The sequence below is a fragment of the Hydra viridissima genome, unplaced genomic scaffold (assembly GCF_058129835.1).
Source record: "Hydra viridissima isolate aposymbiotic clone 2 unplaced genomic scaffold, HvirCarnegie_v1 scaffold_3, whole genome shotgun sequence".
NCBI classification, from domain to species: Eukaryota; Metazoa; Cnidaria; class Hydrozoa; order Anthoathecata; family Hydridae; genus Hydra; species Hydra viridissima.
This window is the reverse complement of record NW_028324302.1, coordinates 14,764,299-14,784,573: the sequence shown is the minus strand read 5'-3', so window position 1 is coordinate 14,784,573 and position 20,275 is coordinate 14,764,299. Positions and strand designations below refer to the sequence as shown.

Sequence of the window (20,275 nt, the reverse complement as noted above, 5' to 3'; positions counted from 1 at the left end):
TGAACAATACGTGCAAGTTTTTTTAAATTTGACTTATTACGTGGGTTCAGATCCCTGTTTAAAAATTTTATGAAATAAAAAATTCTTGTAATAACAAAAAGCCGAACAATGTTTTTTTCTAAATTATGTGCATGTTCTTCATGCAGGTCATACAAAAACTGAAAGTGACAGGATTCTTTAACTTTATTGATGAGAATCATGGCCAGTCCCTTTCTTTCAAGATATTTGTCTATGAATATCATAAAAGTTGTTTCCATTTCACAAACTAGTGACATAAAAGCTGATGGATTGTCAGTTGAACCGAGAAAGAGTGTATCTTCACACCTATCACACAACTTAACTTTTTGAACAAGCCACCCAGCCATGTGTGAAAGAGCTTGTTTGATTGGTTTCATTGAAATTTCTCTAGTAAACCTATAAACTGATCCTGGTAGAAAATAAGAGATTTCCTTAGGTCTTTCTACTTGATAAATCCCACAATCTGTGATTTTTTTGATTGCAACACTTCATAAATTCATTTAGATTGAAAGCTGTGGCAAAATCTGAGTCCTTTATACAGTTGCTATTGGATTTGCTTTTCTCCACAGATAAAAGAAGTAAGGCATTTCGGTAGGCAGCTTGAAATTGTCGAACATTAGGACGGTCATTCCATCCACCTTTGCTTCGAATAATAGAAAAAAAATTCTCAATGCAATCCTGATTGAATCGAGAAGTACAAACAAACTCAAAACCTTCAGAAAACAGCTCTCTAGTTAAGGTTAGCACACTATTTATTGTGACACTTAAACCCCAGTGACATGATATACTTGCTTGATTTTTAACACCGCAAAAATTCCATTTCTCAATCCAATACTTTAACTTTTCCAGTTGAGAAATACTATCTCCTTTTAAAGTTAGAGCACAACGAGCTAGTTTGTCAGCATACAACTTATATGAATTCAATATGTCAAATAAAGTATCCATACGTTCAACAAATCTTGCTGTTGGTATGACACTCAAAGGCAGTAAATTTGTATTAGAACAGCAATATAATGCAGTAGCAACCTGATAACTGAAAACTTGAGTTGCAAGTTTTAACTTCATAGATAAAAGAGGCCCAGGGTCTAAGTGCCTGTCTGTTAGTTTTGGTACTAGACGCACAGAGTTTATTTTGTCTAAATTGTATAGAGACTGGATATGTTGCCAAGAAACAATTTCACCATTAATATCAATGTTATGTCTCTGTAAATTGTTTCTAATGCTTTTTATTAAATGTGGAGGATCAAAAATAACATGAATTTTTCTATCAATAGAAGGATTTAGAAAGTATGGCAAATTTTTGGAAAACCCAAGCAAACGTAAGGCAGCTATATTAGTAGCTCCTTGATCACAAACTATACATCTAATGTGTAAACCAGTTTCTTGAACTTTGGTAATGGTTTCACGTAGTAAAAAAGCCAAGTCAGCTGTTGATACTGTTGAATTATTATAAAAAAAAGCTATTGGTTGTTTCCATTTGTTTGACAAGCCCCTAACCATAATAACAAGAGCCTGATTTAAAAGTTTTCCATTTCTCATTCCATAAACTGTGTCAGAATATCTATCATATTCTAAATGCTGCTTTAATGACATCTCATCCATAACAAGACTGACATTACGATCATATGGTTTCATTGCCTCAGCCCGTAACTTTAAAAGAGAAAATAATTGAGGAGAAAACCCTGTTTGAAGATCTGCAAATACACGAGACAAAAACAGTAGTAAACAAGTTTTACTTGGTAAACAGAATATTGTTTGTAAGACATTAAAAGTTTGAGGACTATGAAATAGAAGTTGCAATGCCAAAATCTTGTCACTAATTGACCAACGTTTTCCTTTATTGACTCGTTTACTCATCAGGAGTTGACTTTTAAAAAAACTAACTTGTATTGGTGATAAGTATTTACTGGATAATTTTAAGATATGATTTATAGATCCATCACAGATTTGTGGAATTTTTTTTTGGATTTTAAATGTTCAACCTGTTTATGTAATCTAGTATTTTTGACACGCAATCTTGATAGCAGCCTTTGAACCTTGTTGGAATTGATTTCATTAAAAGGCAATTTGTTCTCTGAAATATTATCTGAATTAACAGGTAAATAAACATCACGTTTTTTTACTGGGACTGGATGTCGTTCTACTGGTGGTTTCCTCTTGCAACCAACAAATGGAGGAGGATTTGGTATATTGAAAATAGTAGGAATTGCTGATTGTAAGAGACGTTTTTCACCATTATTTGTAAGATAATGCATTGTGTCTTCAAAATGATTGCTGCACAAATAAAAAATTTTGTTTAAAAATACCAAAGGTATGTTGTCTAGATCTTTCCTACGACAGTTGATGAGCCACTTTTTACATCTAATAATTAAAAAGAGCATTTATTTTCAAAAGTTACAATATTCAAAAGTTACAATTTTTATTTCATAAAGTTTTAATGAAATAAAAAGTTAGAAAGGAAAAAACCTATTAATAATTACAATTACGTCTAAATGAATTAAAATTTAAAACTCAATTGTAAATATAAAGTAAGTAGTACTTAAGTAAAATATTGATATTAGCTTGCCTTTTTTCGTCTTTAGGAAAACGAAAAAATGAAATATCTTTACAGCATTTTCCACTCTTATTTCCACAGTTTAGAGCAGCACAAAATGATGGCATTGCTATAGTTAATGTCAAAATTCTTTAAGAAATATGCAAGAAAACAACTTGATATTTAATATTATAAAGTTTCAATGGTCCGGCAGGACATCCCAGAATGCTTTGCGATAAAATTACATAGAGTTATATGATATTACTCCCGGAGTGGATAGGCTTTGGTCGACAGGCCTTGATCACAACTTCCAGATGCGCGCGCTACCACATGCGTATGCGCGCGTTTTTTCGAAGATTTTTTTTTTTTTTTCGGTTTTAATTTCTGAGCTTCTGTTACTAAGAAAGTTTCTATCACTTTGGAATTGATTTAATGTCTTTCCGTATCCAATTTGAGTTATAATATTCAGCAATTAAATTATCTTAAGAGTTTGCTCTTGTTAGGGATGGTCTGGTGTGAAGCAGGAGTATCTCTGTTTTTTAACGTTTGCCCCATCCTTTTTAGAACTGTTTGTTACATTTTTGATTGCCTTTTGATATTCTTAATTCACTTTTTTCTAAAAGGTTTACTTATTGCACTCTTGATGCATAGCAAGTCAGTGTTGGCGGTGCTCGAAAGAATATTTTCTGGTAATCGATTGGCTAAAATTTTCTGATTTCAGCTGATTGGTGTAAAACTTTAAAACTTTACTTGTTGGGAGTTCTACAAAAGTTCCTGATTTCATTTAAATCATTTTCATTATCGCTTGTATTGGTTCTAGATGATAATTGTATTGTAACCATCATGAATGTTTACCCTTATTTAATTGGTTGACTTTTGATATATTAGTACAAGAATATCTGTCTCGGCATATGATAAAGAGCATACAAAAAGCAAGAGCATACAAGTTTGTGGTTGCTGTAGCTTTGCAAAGATAACAAAATCATATACAGATTATTTCCAAGTTTTCAGAAATATACGACGCTCGATGCATCAAAAGAAAATAGGGTGAAATTTTGATACAATTTTAAAAAATAGATTTTCACATTTTCCTTTTTTTTATCTAAAAAGTTTTCTATATTCATATTATTCGATTTTTTTTCCCCTGTGTTTATAGTTCTATTCAAGTGTAATATCTTAACATTTCTAAATCGATCAAGGTCTCTAAAATAAAGTTGTGGTAGTTGGTTTCAATAAAAACATTTCTAAAAAAATATTTTCATAAATTTAACTTCCGGTGTAGCGTTTTTAATTGTATATGGGCTACAGATGCAGGGCCGTACCGAGCCAATTTTGCGCTTCGGGCGAGAAAAGAAAATTGCGCCCTTCCCCCTCCCCCTCCCCCCCCCCCCAAAAAAAGGAGAAAATTCAACGAAAAAAATGATTTATTGATCACAAAATTTATCACATCAAGTTATTAGTAAAATTTGTCATTAAGGTTGCACAAACTTTAGTTCAATGTCACTTTTCTGGCTTTTCTTGAGGCAAATTCACTAATGACATCATCAAAATCAATGTTGTTTGCCACTTCATTTTCAATTGAAATTATAGCCAAACTAGACAAACGTTCTTGGCCCATTTTTGACCTCATATAGTTTTTTATGAGCTTAAGTTTACTGAAACTTCTCTCACACGTAGTAACTGTGACTGGTATGGTGAGGAAGATGCGAATAGCAATTGCCGTGTTGGGATAAGCATCAGTCAAAGAATATTTATGAATGAGCTGCAAAATGTCGATCGGGGAAGATTTTTCAAAGTTGTCCATCATTGCGGCAGCTTGATATTTAAAGCTTACCATTTCTGACTGGAAATCGGAAGAGTCTAAATCTGCCTTGTAAATTTGAGATAAATTTGCAGCTTTTTTCTTGAGTTCATCCACTGAACTTTTAGAGAGTGAATGCCCACTGAGGAAGTCAAAATCAGAGGATACAGCAGACATAGCCTCAAACCGCCACTCAATTTGTGTAATAATGCTGTCAAACACAAGGTTGCACTGAGATCCGAATTCTGTTTCTGCTGTGAGAAGGTGAGAGTCATCTTCAGCTTCATAAAGTGCCATCCGCTTCACTTTGCGCTTCCTCTTGATTGGAAAGCCACCATCAATTCCGCTCTGGTTAGCTTTTTCTGTGGCATCTTTGATAATGTTGTCCACCCCAACATCTCGAAGATTCTGAATGGAAGCCTTCAATCCTTTCATTTTCTTTGCAGCAATGTCAATTGAAATGGTTTTTGACTGAAGCAGTTTGTTTTACCGGTCAATTAGAGAAAGAATTTGACTCCAGAAATCCAACAAACACAAAAAAACTGAAATCAATTTGAATGAGAAGTTCTTTTGCACTGCTAACTGTGACAGCATTTGTCATGGGATTGTGGATAATGGATTCCAAAACTTGAAGAACGTCTTTGATTTGTCTGTGCAATGGTGTGATTGCTTCGTTTTTGGCAGACCATCTTGTGTCACTGTTTCCCTTTAATGAAATAGTCAACGTTTTCATCAGTTTTTCCCATCTCGACGTGGAGCTTGAAAAAAAGTTAAAGATGGCTTGAACCTTTCCAAAAAAATGTAATCATGAGTGGGGAAACCACAGCAGCATGAACACCAACAAGATTTAAAGTGTGAGCTGCACATGGAACAAATCTTGCTGACTCATTAAGAGAATGGATGTGAGCTTTGACGCCATTGTATTTTCCAGACATATTGGATCCATTATCATACCCTTGGCAATCGGAAATGTTTAGACCAGCAATCGGAAATGTTTAGACCATCCTTCTCCAATTTTTCAGTTATCTCTGTTGCAAGACCTTTTCCGGTTTTTTGGTGAGATTCAAAGAAGTTCACAAAGCTTTCCTTACTCTTTGGTGCCTAATAGAAGGGGGGGGTTGGATAAGCGGGGGGGGGGGGGTTTGGAAATATCACTAAAACTTAATAAGCAGGGGGGCTGGAATAAGCGGGGGGGGGGGGGTTGGAAAATTTCGAGTTTTTTTAAATACTTAAGGCAATAACTAAGTAATGTTTTTGTTAATTATTAACATATATTTAGTGTCTGAAAACAAGTAAATATATAATAAAGAAGTACTAAAGTCCAAAGAAGAAATATCAACAGAAGTCCAGTTCAAATAAGTTTCTCTCTTTACATATTTTGTAAAATATCAAATATGTTACCCTCGTCCTCTTGCTCAACATCGGTATTATCATAAGCCTCTTTTATTCGTTACTTGACGCTTTTTCGAGCCTCGTAAAAAGCTGATTTCATTTTTAGATGTGGCTTGAAAATAATACTAGTTTCATTTTCCTCAAACACCTTCTGCAGTGCATCTAAAAACGTTGCGTCCTTATCAGTGGCGTATCTAGGGTAGGGCAGGTAGGGCACGTGCCATGGGCGCCAGCCTGAAAGGGGCGCAAAAGAGGCTTGGTTGCGATACAATAAGCGAGAATTATATAAAATAAATTAAGAAATAATATATCATATAAAATAAATATATTATATAAAATAAAGTTTGTGTCATCATTTATTAAAAAATTGTAATTAAGCACTTTATGTGGGGGAAGAGGGGCGCGAGATCGGTGTTTGCCCCAGGCGCTATTTACCCTAGGTACGCCACTGGTCCTTATTAATCAATGGATCATCTCAAACATTTGTCAGTGATGGAATGGTATTGGAAGGATTAAAAAATTGTCTTATCTTGGATGGAATTTTTTCTAAAATTTGATAGCCGGGGGGGGGGGTTGGAATAAGAATGTCCTGGGTGGAAAATTTTTGAAAAATTAATTAGCGGGGGGGAGGGGAGGGGGGGACATCTATTAGGCACCAAAGAGTAATTGTGCAGGTTTCATCACTGATGTGGACATACCTGATGATCTGAGCCATCTGCTCTTTGTGGGAGACATCTGGAGTGCAGTCAAACAGAACAGAGTAGTATTTAGCTTCTTTGATGTTTGACAAAATTTCGTTCCTGACTTTCTGCCCAAGTAACTCAATCAGCTCATTTTGAATTCGAGGAGAAAAGTAGGATGTTGTGGTTTTTTTTGCTTTAACGGACGCAATATGTTCATTCACTAAAGGATAATTATGGCTAATCAACTCAATTAAGCTCAGAAAAATGCCACAGTTTTGTTGACCGATGTCTTCTGTTGTTCCTCGAAGGGCAAGATTGTTCTTGGCACAGAACAAAATTGCATCAACAATCACTTTCAAGATGTCTCTCCACTTTTTCATCTCTCCACTGATAACTCTCTGCAGATCAGAATCCAGGGTCTTTCCTTCCTTAAGTTTTTTTTCGAGAGTTTTCCAATCAGAATAGCATCTTTGGTGTTCATTGCTGTATTCATGCTCTGGAATTCTTGGGTTTAGTTTTTTCCAGTCACAAAACCCTTTGGAAATTTCTGAGAAATTGTTGGTTTTTGTTGTTGAAAATAACAAACAGCAAAAACAAAATAAAGAATCTTTTTTGTTGCTGTACTGCAGCCAAGTGCGAACAAACTTTTCACCATTGGGATAAATTTTTTCATACCATTTTGAGCTGAAGTGTATCATTCTGTTGTCAAAACCACACAGCGTGTTTGGGAAAAACTCTCTTCTGTCTTGCTCTGCCCCATGCTCAATCAAAAAGCATCTTATTTTGTCCGTTATTTTAGGCCATGTTGCTGGATCCCTGTGTTGAAAATTTTCTTCCAAAGCCACTGGAATTTCTGAGATTTCTGAATGAAGTTCATCCTCGTCCATTTCAGCTGGAGGGGGTCTGAAAGCTGGGGGCCTGAAAGCTGGGGGCCTGAAAGCTGGGGATTTCCATCTTTCCGTTTTGGTTCTGAATCAGTTGTGCAAAATTCTTCTTGACTTTGGCTGATGAAAATCTCCTCTTCAATTAATTCCAAATGATGATCTGAACTTAAGTCAATTATAGGATCTGTTGAGTTGTCATTAACTTCAATACAAGTATCCTCCGAAATAATTTGTTTTTCCACTGAGTTTGTTACCAACCACTTTTTGAAACAGTTTCGTAGTTTCTTGTCACTTTCTTGGCGCTGTTTTCTTTTCTTCTTAAATTCAGCACCAGATAATTTTTTGGTTCGATTCATGATAAAATCATAATGTTCAAAAGTTATCAAAGGTATGTTAGTGTTAAAGGGCGCTCTTTGTTCAGTAAATGAGCTTTAGTATTTTAATATAACAAATTGAAAGCTTAATTAAAGCAAAGAATTATGTGGCAAATGCGTTTACTTTGTAGGCGATCTGAATTTAGATTTGCTTGAATACAACAAAAGCAAAGACGTCAGAACTTTTTTTGATATTATGTTTTAAAATGGATTTATTCCAACTATAAATAAACCTACTCGAATTACAAAAAATACTGCTACTTTAATTGATCAATTTATAATTAATAAAAACATAAAAATTAAAACAGGAATATTTATTTAAGATATATTTGATCACTTTCCGGTTTTTATAACAGCACAAAAATCGCTAAATCAACTTCCAAAGAAATTAAAAACTAAAAAACGAGTTATTAAAGACGCTTCTCTTGCCACTTTTATTAGCCTTTTATCAACAACAAACTGGGAACCTGTTTTGAAAACAAAAAATACTAATGAAGCTTATGATAAATTTTATCATATATTTGAATGTCACTATAATAAAGCATTCCCAATAACAACTAAATTTATTAAAACAAAAACTCAACAAAATCCCTGGATAACACCCGGAATCATGAAATCCCTGGATAACACCCGGAATCATAAAATCTTCGAAAAAAAAGCAACGATTGTATGAGAAGTTCATTAAAAAAAAGAACTTTTAAAAATGAAACAAGCTATAAAAACTATAATTGTCTTTGTGCGATATTGTAGAGCGCTCAAAAAAGTTTTATTATAGTAGTCAATTACTAAAATACAAAAATAATATACAAAAAACTTGGAACATAATAAAAGATATTGTAGGTAAAAAAGATATGAAAATTAGTCGTTTATCAAAAAAACTAATTATAAATAATCGTGAAATTACTAACGACGCAATAATTGCTAATTCGTTTAACCATGCATTTGTTAGCGCAGGTCCATACCTAATATCATACCTAATCTCTAATAATAATACAATGGCTAATAATATGCTAACAGAAACAGAAATACTTGATGCTGTGTACTTAAACCAAATAAAGGTAATGGAGTTGATGATGTAAGCAGTAATGTAGTAATTAAATCAATGCCTTATTTAAAAACTCCGCTTTTGCATATTTTTACGTTCTCTTTAAACCAAGGAATCTTTCCCGACAAACTTAAAGTTGCGAGGGTAATACCTATACTAAAATCAGGAGATGAGACTAGTGTCTCCAATTACCAAAGCCCCAATAGATCTAGGGGCTTGGTGATAAGACCAATTATGTCTTCTTCTTGCCCCTGCTGTTTGTATTTATATTATGGTTTACGACTTTAATAAATTTATATGGCAGAAAAAAAAAAAAAAAAATATTTAGGAGTTTGTGTTAAGAGGTGGAATTTTAATTAATTTTCTGATCAACAGCAGCGACGCCGTGAAAATTTGTTTTATAAACTGATTACTATTTTTTAATTTATCAAAATTTGCGCCCTCCTAATTTTGGCGCCTCAGGCCGCGGCCCGGCCGGCCCCGCCCTTGGTACGGCCCTGTACAGATGTACAGATCTTTGGTACTGCAAATCTTATTGGAACTGATATAGCTGTGGGATCATTCACAGGACATAAACTAAGAAGACTCAAATATCCAGCATCCAATAAACTCGACCAACTAAAATCTCATACTATTCTTTTAGAAAATAAAAACAATCATTTTAATGTTGTTTTGTCACTAAAAACTTTAAAGTGAGAAAAATTTATGCTGAACTAAAAATTTTGTTTGTTCCACTTATTTTTCATGCTGTTTTACAAGTTTATACAGTCCTGTTGTAAGTATATCTGAACCCGTTTGTCAGATAGATACGTCACTAACTAATGGCCTTCAGTTATTGCTGAACTTATTTGATATGTGTTCCTGAAGGTAAAGTCTTCAAATGCGAAGAATAAGGGAAAATGCATAACTTTACATAAAAAAGTGAATCTAAATCTAGCCTGGAAAGTAACCTATCATTTATTATATGCATTACATAATAAAAGTTTAAGAAGAAAAATTGAAGTACCCTTAATTAAACAAACCATATACTTCCTCTTTTCTCCTCATACACAACCTAAAATAAGCGATTCTTAACACTATATTCATATCTGCACCCAAAAACATTAATATTTCTGCTTTACTTGATGACAGTAAAATAATAATGATCGCAGTAAAATTTAAAAACGTTAAAAATTCACTGCGCAGAGAAATTTTAATGTTAAAAATCTAAAGTTAAAATTCTAACGTTAAAATTTCACTGCGCAGTAAAATTTTAACGAAATAAAATATTGACATGATACCGGGACTGAAAAAAATCAACGTCATCAACGTCGTCTTATATGACGACAAAGAAAAAATAAAAATATTTACAATAACTAAATAATATCGAATAACTTGATTTTCCTGAATGTTGTTGGAAGTATTTGTTCTCATGCAGAATATATTGATAGAATGGCAGCAGCAAAAATTTACCTCCAAAATCGAGAAAAGCATACGGGTTGACATATAGTTGGTATATTTTAAGGTTATGGGATAGGGTGCTAGTGGTTCATAGGTGTAAGAGTGTAGAGATGCCTCCTATATCTGTGTAATAAGAGCACTCTGATTTATTTATATTACGCGCGTAATTTTCGGTGCGCGCGATATTAAATCATAGAAATAATAATCTTTTTCCTTTGTTATTACAATTAATAATTTCTTAATTTTGAATTAAAAAAAACAAACAAAATTATTTTTTACTCTATCTTCATTTCTTTTTTAGTCCTTTATTTCATCTATCCAACCATAAAACTCCCTAACCTTGTATGCCCCCCCCCTGTCTTCAATGATGGTAACCTGTCTTCCCTACTTCTTTTCAATTTTTAATTGGGTTCTTTATTTAGGGCGATGGCGTCTCTTGATTTTCGCTTGTTAGTGTGTAAAACATTAATGGTTGATACTGGGTGGTTAGGTTGTTACGAATGGCATTTTGTTTAGATTTTCAATTAGAATTCTTTTATTCACAGTAAAAAAAAGGAATTAAAATGCTACTTTTATCTATAACCATTTATACTTTTATCTACTAAATTAAAAGTGTAATGTTCTTTCAAAGTCAGTCACATTTTTTTAGTTATCAGACGTTAGATGCAGGAGAATCTCGATAACTCCTGAAATAAATAACATCTCGATGTAACAGTGTTTTTATCATTTTTTATACCGATTTTAACTAAGTACAAGTAAAAATTTGTTTGAGTAATGTTTTCAATAAAGTTTGATTTCGTTTACGAAATATTAAGATTTGCTTCTTAAAAGTTTAAATTTGCTAAAAGGTAATTGCATGTAAATAATTGCATGCCAAAAAAATCTAAAATCTTACCATGTATTTTAGAATGGCTTAAGTGTTAGAATTCGAAGAGAATTCATTATAACGAAATAAAATTTTAAGTGGATCTGGAAATATTGTTTATTACAGTTTACCACATTGCAGTCTCGATCCCCTCTTGCGGACTTGTGGGACAAGTATTCTTAAAAGTCATTAAAATATTTGGAATTTTTTAACGTTTCTGAACGATGCATTTACTAAGTTCAGAAAAAGAACTTAATGAAATGGATTCATGCAATTTGGGTAAGTTTTTAAACGATACTTGTTATAAATTAGTTTATTGTAGAAAAGCCAATCTTAATTTTTTGACATTTATGTCCATGATAAGAAAGAAAAAATTCATTTGGAGGGCTGGGATCCTACGTGACACAAAAGTTACACACAAAATGCCTTCATCATGGAAAACATTTTGGTTTTATCTTTGAAAAAAAAAACAAAAAAAACAAATGTAATATTTTTCATAAATACAAAGAGCATATAAGAAAAGCAAATAAAGGAAAGCGTAAGATTAGTGTTAGGTTTAAGGTTTTTTGAAATATAATATTAACTTTAAAAATAAAAGAGACGAGGTTATTATTTATTTTCTGGTTATATAATTTCACTTGAAACGACCAAAAAACGTAAAAAGAAATAAATTTATGTTGCCCCCTGGACACCAATTCTGTAGAAACTGCGATGAAAAGGCAATAAAAAATATAAAAAAAAGCAAAAAGTTAAAACGAAATCAATTTCTTTTAGTAAACAATCGGAAATAAACAACGTCAAAGAAAAGTTAATTGAGTTAGGAAAATACGGTAAAACTCCGATAAAATTTGACGGAGTTCCTAAACATTAACGTCTATCGGTTGCAAAAAATAAACTTGCAAAAAAAACTTAAAGCACTGTCATTTGGGTATATTAGGAACGACAGGGGTAACTTAGAACAAAAATGTTAATTTAGTTTTAGCCAGCTTTACAGCCCTGGAATTTAATAAATATTTGAGTTATATTATTAAACTAAAAACACAAAAAAACCTGCCAATTTCAATGCTTAACAAAGTATATGTGTGTATATATATATATATATATATATATATATATATATATATATATATATATATATATATATATATATATATATATATATATATATATATATACAGTGGCGTACCTAGGGTAAATAGCGCCTGGGGCAAACACCGATCTCGCGCCCCTCTTCCCCCACATAAAGTGCTTAATTACAATTTTTTAATAAATGATGACACAAACTTTATTTTATATAATATATTTATTTTATATGATATATTATTTCTTAATTTATTTTATATAATTCTCGCTTATTGTATCGCAACCAAGCCTCTTTTGCGCCCCTTTCAGGCTGGCGCCCATGGCACGTGCCCTACCTGCCCTACCCTAGATACGCCACTGTATATATATATATATATATATATATATATATATATATATATATATATAAACTCAAACAGAAGTACCCAGATTCAACAGCTAACACTGCCTCCAGAGTCTTAGCCCAGAAAGTATGCAGGTGAATACTTAGACGTAACGGAATCAAAAACTCCTATAGTACGAGATTTGAAAAAAAAAAAAAAGACATTTTATCAAATCAAGATATCAAAAAAAGAGAATGTAATTTGAAACGATATTAAAAAAAGTAGCTGATTTTTATCATGATGAAAAAATCACAAATCAAATGGGAGAAAAAAAAGGACTTTATAGGTATTAGTATAAACCAGCAAAAAAAGTCTTTCATAAGGCATCCTTAAAGAGCTGTATACACCATTCAAAACAAAGTTTCTAACTGAAAAAATTGGTTTTTCCAAGTTTTTTAGTCTTAAACCTAAATGGTGTATTACAGCAGAACTATCTGGAACCCATTCAGTTTGGTCTATACAATGAAATAGGAGTTAAAACACAGAGCAGTGATTTCAAAACTCATGTGCAACGTAAATAATAATGAGTGCGTGATTCATGGATGTCAAAGTTTTTCAGGAGTAGATGCTTTAAGATTACTCGTGGATTTAGAACTATTTGACTTTAATAACAGTAAGAAAATATCTTTTAACCAATTGAAAACTTCTGATAGAACTGAATTAATCACGCAATCAGCAACAATTGATGACAAAAGTAATTGTGTAAAGCTATTAACAAGCTCACATCAAGCTTGTCAATGACATGCTAAAATTTTTAAAAGAAATGAGTTTAAAAGAAAAATAATAAAAAGAATCTTGCAAAGTATTAATTTGCTGAAAACAATGTGTTTGTTACTAAGATGAAATTCAAATTTCCCATTGGAGTTTGCAGAATCAATATTTTTTGCCACAAATCATGAAAAGTTGTTATTATGGTTCATTCAAGAACTTTCTAGATACAACAGAACATTCGAGAATCTTCCATAGAACCCTCTAGATATATAACGTTCCAGAATGTTCTGTATCTTTCTAGGAACTTTCTATTTTACTATGAATATTAAGTTTGTGATATTATTTGTATTGTATTGGTATTCTTGAATCAAAAATAAAAGCTTTACTGAAGTCGAACTTTTCTCTGGATCTGTCAAGAAATATAGCAGTTGTTATGCGACGAAATAGGAGGGGTTATAAAAAGATCAGAAGCAAATCCTAGTTTGCAAACAGCCTTTAAAGGATCAAATATTAATTTGAAATATTTTGTATGACTTTTTTGTTCGTAACATGAATTTCATTATCAAGACAAGATTAAAAAAGTAAAGTTGAATAAAGTTCGTAATAATCTTCAGGTTCACTTTTTTTAAAAACCAAAACAATCCCAAGTACAAGAGATTTTCATCAGTTTCACCCAATATATCATTTTATGTAATTTTGATTTATTTTATTGGAATGAAATGATTTTCCAACTATAGCAGATGACTGCTGAATCCCTCTTAATAAAATTATTTTCTGATGGAATGCCGACGTAAATGGAATTATGTACACTTTAAGTGAAAACACCTCCAAAAAATTATTAAAATCAATTAATATATTATAAATGTAAATAGAAGAGAATTTGATTGTAAAAAAAAAACTTTGGTAGTAAAAATAACTCTTTAAAGAACATTTTTTTTTTTATTTATTAAAGATAGTTACAAGAAGAACACGTTTATGTGAACACTTATACCGCTTCTTAGCGTTTAGAGTGTGAGTTTCTGCTATTCTTCAATAAATATATCTGTAAATATATCTGTAATCTACTTTTGTCTGCTTATCAAGTCAACAATGGCTTTTACAGCATCAATGAAGACTTGGGTAAAAATTTAACTTTAATCGTTAAAAACTAAAAATGCTCTTTTCTTCCCTAACATTTTAATGCTCTTTCTTCCCTAACATTTTAAACAATTTTAACAGATTCCTTTGACCTAAAACTCACTTAGATAACCATTTTCAACTAGTTAGAGAAATTTTTTACAAAGTTATTAATGAAAATACAATATTATATTTTATGGCAAGAGGGAGTCGAGACTAAAAAATATAAATTTTGATAAACAAAATCTCCGAACCATTTAAAAATGGATGCTCAAATTTTCCAACTTTTTTTGTTACAAAAATTTCTCTCAGAAATGTAAAAGTCATGCAATTCTGAAATATTTGGTATAGGGACACGCGAGTTCGAGTTTGAAAGTTGATAAATTTGAAAAAACTCAAATTAACTTGAACTTTTTGGCTATCAAACTTGTCAAGTTTGATCATTCTTTAAACTCGCAAGACTTGAAGAAAAAACTTGACTGGCTTCTAAAAAGTTGGTACATTTGATTCTCAAGTTTATGATATTATTTGATATTTGTTTTAGCCAAGCTCATCGAGTTTTTTTTGAGTTTATCAAGTTTACAAATTTTTTTATGGTTTCTCGTTAAAAAGTTAAGTTTTTGTACTTTTAATTCTTATATTACTCTTACATTAATAATCAAATTCACAGCTTTTACTTAATTTGTCGACTCTTTATGAGTTCAGTGATCCAAAAAAAAGTAGATTTTAGAATGGCCTCTGTGAGGAAATCTTTCTTTTAACACAGCATAGTTTTGCTGTAGCATATTTTTTCGTTAGCTCATGGACATGGTAAATCCAAAAATAATTATCAAGTCAAGTATAACAAATTCCAGACAAACACTACTTTTGTTGTATAACTGTTTCAATATGCCGTTCTACAAGAGGTAAAAAGGTCATTTAAGAGAGTTGGTGGCATAATATTCACAATTGATTTGTGGGCAAGCAGGAACAATAATATCTCTCCAAACACATTTTATTAATGAAAATTTTCAACTCAAGGATTGTTTAGTTGCCCTAAAACCTTTTAATGACACTCATACTTGAGTTCAAATTAATGCAAAGTTAGGCTAACTCATAACTACATTGTCATCGGAAAATTAAGAAGAAACACGCAGGAGGTAAGTAAAAGATCTTGGTTCCAATATCTGGCCGTGGTATTAAGCACATAGATTCAAGCGCAAATGTGAATTCAGATAGAATTCCAAATTATATTCTATGAAATTAATACTTTAAGAGCTGAACTTTGGATTGTTTGGGTAAAGGCTTCAAAGTTTGACAAGTTTGTTCCAAGTCCCTTTGAATTTACAATGCTTGAAGCTTGTACTCCGACTCTGGGGTAAATTGATTTGCTCCTCTAAACTTTTATCAAAGGAGAAAGAACCAACACTTCATCAAACCATCATCTTTATTCTAATTCTTATTAGCATCCATCAAATCATTCGATCTTTGATTAGGATCCATTAAAAGATCAAATTAACTTAAACCAAGGGTGCATGAAATCTTTTTGAAAACTTTTTTTTTAACTATCCGAATCTGGATTCAGAGTTAATTGAATATTCATTAGCATACAAATTGAATCCTACTAAAAAGGTTTTTTTTAAAGAAAAACACAGTAAGTTATTTGTAAAGAGATTTTTATCGGTCAAGCGGCACAGTCAAATACAAACGAACACACCTTTATGTAAGCAATGCTGAAAAACTTAAGTCCAAGAAATATTGACTTTGTCAATCTTTAATTTGTTAGTATGGCATTATTTATGTTCTCAAATAATTGTGTTTGTTAAATAACTTTGCTAAAGTTTATAAACTAAACAACTTTGTAAAACTTGATAAATTTGTAAAACTTGATCGAAGTATTTGAACAAAAATGAAACTTTAAGAGAAATATATACATTAAAGATTTTTTTTTTATTCTTCAACCCTTTTTTAAAAAACATATACACCTCAACAATACCATTACACTTTTTATTTAGTGAACTGCTGTTTTTTTTTAAAAAAAAAACAGCTGACCTAAAACTTGTTCACATCATTGGTTTTTAAAAATTAAAAAAGATTTAGAAAATAGACCAATAAAGACTTTATAAATTTGAATAAAATCAAGTCAGAGATTGCTGAGATATACCACTTATAAGGTTAATAATCCTTTAACTAACGCTGCCTTTTTTACTGTGATGAGGTGCGTGGGGTATGTCAAAACCATTTTTTCTTATTATTTGTAAGAAAATCCCAAAAATAAAAAATGCAGTTGACTTATTTGGCCAGAAATTGGAGAGTTAAACCCACATTTCATCATTAAATATTCACCAAAACAACAAACTATTTATCTCTCTAAACTATTTACTCATTAGACATTTCTCAAAAACGGTTTCTTTTACAGTTTGGAGCGTTCTACAAGATTTCTTATAAAAAAATTAATTTAAAAAAATCAATTTGATGAGCTGAATCTATATATATGTTTTTAGCGAAATTTTTCTTTAGTACGCATTTTGAAGCTTCTTCTGTAATACCTAAATCTTCTTGGCCACACTCTTCTTAGTAGACTGGGTTCAGGATCACTCATCTCTAAAACATGTGCAAATAGTTTCATTGTACAACAAGAGTGAAAAAAGCGAATAGCAGCAGCAACACCAATATAGTTACAAACATAAATCTAGTATCTTAGAGAGTTCAATTGTTTTTTTTACCTGAATCCTCAGCATCTATTTCATCTTCGTCATTCCCGACTTCTTTTAAAACTTCTTCGACTTCATTTTTAATTTCGTCCTTAAACTCATCATATTCTTAAAAGTAAATATGTATTGAATTGAAAAAATGACAAATTTGATTTCTTTTAAATAAATGTACTTCCAATTTTTTTTAAAAAAATTGTATACGTAAAGCCTATTACGTGTGAAGCCACAAGAAAGTTGTGGGAATGCAGGTCATTTCGAGTCACATGGATAGGTTAAAAAAAGAGAAATGGAAAACAGTTAAGAAGTCAACAACCATAAATGATGATTATGAAAATGCTATAAAGCTGGAAACACTTTCAACCAATAAAAACCCTGATAAAAACCCTGATCTTAACTAGAGTTCTGTGTGGTCTAGAACAGAAGGACTCCATGTAAATCCATGAAGAAAGTCTGTAAAAATGAGCTCATGAGTTATCGCATTGGGTGACGCCTGTTGAAATTCATTTTTTGTACAACTACATACTTTCTTAGTACAAAACTTACCATATGCATACGTCAAAGCAAAGAACATCAGAACAAATAAAATCCATACTTTCATTTTAACATTCAATCAGAAGAGTCGCCTTAAATTCAACCTTCTAAAATAAAACGTTACAAGTTTTTTTGTCTCTATAGATTTTAATTAAAGTTAAAGAAGACTAGTGATTGACAAACAACGTCCCTATAAACAAGCAAACAAACGCAGCTTTGATTGTTTGATCTAACTCACTTAACACTAAAGCACTCGTGTGCTTTTTACACGATTTAAAATACAAGGATCCTTTATAAAACAATCGACTGCGAACTGATTTTTATGACCCTTTGTTGAGTTATTGTTCCGTTAAGTTGTTTCACTACAACATTTTGTGATATCATGCTTGGCTAAACGCTATATTTTATGATATCATTTTTGACCAAACGCTATATTTTATGATATCATCTTTGACTAAACGCTATATTTTATGATATCATCTTTGACTAAACGCTATATTTTATGATATCATCTTTGACTAAACGCTATATTTTGGTGTGGAAAACACGATACTTCCGCTAAAACATCGAAGTCACGTAAAACTGCAAAGATATTCGACCACATATTACGCAATTACAACAAAGTGCAAATAAAAGAATGTGAAACTGGCTAAGTGAGTATGTTAAAATAAAATGTCTTTTCTACAGCTATTCACGAAAGTTTAAACGATTGCAGAATTTTTATCAAGTATGTTTGGTTTTTGTTTAATAAAGAAAAACTGTAAAATGATATCGACTTAATTTTTTTTATTTATTAAAGAAAAAGTAATTAGCTTTAAAATGAATATGAACATGTTATAAAAATTTTAATATTTAGTTAGAAAAAAGCTATTACAAAAAATCTTAGAGGAAAAATAAGAAGCACAAAAGTTTAAACGAATTGCAACATTCGAACAAAAAATGAAAAAAAAAGCGAAATTAATATTTGAAGTGTCCTCCTTTGTTTTTATAGCAAATATAAACTCGTTTATGCATTGATTCAAGTAATTTCATGCACATCACGCGAGGTACCTTCAGCCAGTACTCATTCAAAAGTTGCTTTAAATGCTGAGTTGATTGAATTTCATGGTATGTCAGTTGATTGTTGATCCAAGACCAAATATTTTCGATTAGGTTGAGATCTGGTGATCTAGGGCACCAGGGCATCACATTGAACTTTTTTTTCAAAAAATATTCTTTGATTGAGTGTGCTGTATGAGCTGAAGTGTAATCTTGGTATCGATAAGTGTAATCTTTGGTATCGATACAAAGCTTCTCAATTCAAAAATTTAGATCTAAATTTTTGAATTGAGATGCTTTGTATCGATACCAAAAAATTCAGTCAAAAAACTTGTAAAGATAACAATCAAAAAATACGAAAAAAAAATTGCAACAGAATCAAAAAAAAATCCAAAACAAGTTTATGCTTATGTTAACAGGAAACTAAAAGTTAAAGACCATATAAGAGCAATTTCAACTGGAAATAAAGAAATATCAACTGACAGTCAAGTTATTGCTAATCATTTAAATAGATTTTTCAATTCTGTATCTACAAACGAAAGCCTAACTAATATGCCAACATGTGAAAGTATAACAGCAAAAATTTGCCCAACCCCATTGTTTAAAAAGGAAGATATAAAAAGACGATTACTAAATTTAAATGTGCACAAGTCTCCAGGCATTGATAAAATCCATCCAACTTTTTTAGGTAAATATGCTGACAGTTTAGCTGGACCACTTTGTATGATATTTAACTGCTCATTTTTAAGTGGAACATTGCCTACAAGCTGGTTAAAAGCAAATATTACACCAATTTTTAAAAATGGGGATAGGCTGCATGAAGGTAACTACAGATATAATAACAGAATCGATAAATTGTGGTAAATGTGTTGATGTTGCCTTTTTGGACTTTTCAAAGGCATTCGATTCAGTTCCGCATTCCAGGCTGCTCTTAAAACTGAAATCACTTGGTATTGTTGAAAAATTGTTGCAATGGTGTAAAGCTTTCTTATCAAATCGAAAACAGAGAGTTGTTTTGGGACAATTTGAATCAGAATGGGAAACAGTTCGTAGTGGGGTACTACAAGGATCGGTTTTAGGACCCTTGTTTATTATAATTTATATAAACGATATAACACAAAAATTGAACAATAAAGCAAGGCTATATGCTGATGATTTAAAAATAACTGCAGTTATAGAAAAAAATAAAATAAACCACTCTCTAAAGTATGATCTTGGTATCTTATTTACCTGGACAAAAAATGGCTAATAAGTTTTAATAAAGATAAATGTAAAATCATGCATTTTGGTCGTGATAATCCAAAAAAAGTATATAGTTTAAAATACGACACTACAGAATTAGATACAATTCAACATGAACTAGTAGTAACGAAATTGGAAAGAGACCTAGGTGTTTATGTTTTGGACAATTCAAAATAGGAAAACCATATTGAAAAAATGGTAAGTAAAGCGAATCAAAAATTGGGTATGCTAAAACACGCAATTCTCTATCCAGATGAAACATCAATGAAATGTTTTATAAGTCACTCGTTCGGCCGCACTTGGAATATGCTTTTCAAGTATGGAATCCATATTTTGCTAGGGACATTATCGAATGGGTTCAGCGAAGAGCTACAAAACTTGGCTACAAAAAAAAGGAGACAGTAACGAGCAAAGGTTAAATAAAACGGACTGACAAAATCTAT

General features: G+C 31.6%; 2 protein-coding genes and 1 long non-coding RNA gene across 3 annotated transcripts; all 3 read right to left on the bottom strand.

The window, feature by feature from the left end:
* Positions 1 to 4,040: 4,040 nt before the first annotated feature.
* LOC145188276 (zinc finger MYM-type protein 1-like) lies at positions 4,041 to 4,787 on the bottom strand. The gene has a single exon (XM_080064858.2). It carries the CDS (start codon positions 4,785 to 4,787, stop codon positions 4,041 to 4,043), a length of 747 nt encoding a protein of 248 aa, XP_079920984.2.
* A 58-nt stretch (positions 4,788 to 4,845) lies between these two features.
* LOC145188586 (zinc finger MYM-type protein 1-like) lies at positions 4,846 to 7,082 on the bottom strand. The gene is made up of 3 exons (XM_090082041.1): positions 7,073 to 7,082; positions 6,443 to 6,974; positions 4,846 to 5,110 (listed from the first exon to the last, which is right to left on the bottom strand). Exons 1-3 carry the CDS (start codon positions 7,080 to 7,082, stop codon positions 4,846 to 4,848), a joined length of 807 nt encoding a protein of 268 aa, XP_089938167.1.
* Positions 7,083 to 16,668: 9,586 nt separating this feature from the next.
* Positions 16,669 to 17,786, bottom strand: LOC149891145 (uncharacterized). Its single transcript, XR_016450671.1, has 3 exons — positions 17,565 to 17,786; positions 17,034 to 17,129; positions 16,669 to 16,911 (listed from the first exon to the last, which is right to left on the bottom strand). It is a non-coding gene; the product is annotated as an uncharacterized LOC149891145 (long non-coding RNA).
* Positions 17,787 to 20,275: the final 2,489 nt, after the last annotated feature.

Bases quoted from the DNA above. Each gene is read 5' to 3' on its own strand.
- LOC145188276 (XM_080064858.2), bottom strand. From the start codon at position 4,787: ATGAAAGGATTGAAGGCTTCCATTCAGAATCTTCGAGATGTTGGGGTG.
- LOC145188586 (XM_090082041.1), bottom strand. The intron at 5,111-6,442 runs GTATGTCCACAT...CTTTTTTTCAAG, and splicing joins CAGATGGCTCAGATCATCAG to CTCCACGTCGAGATGGGAAA.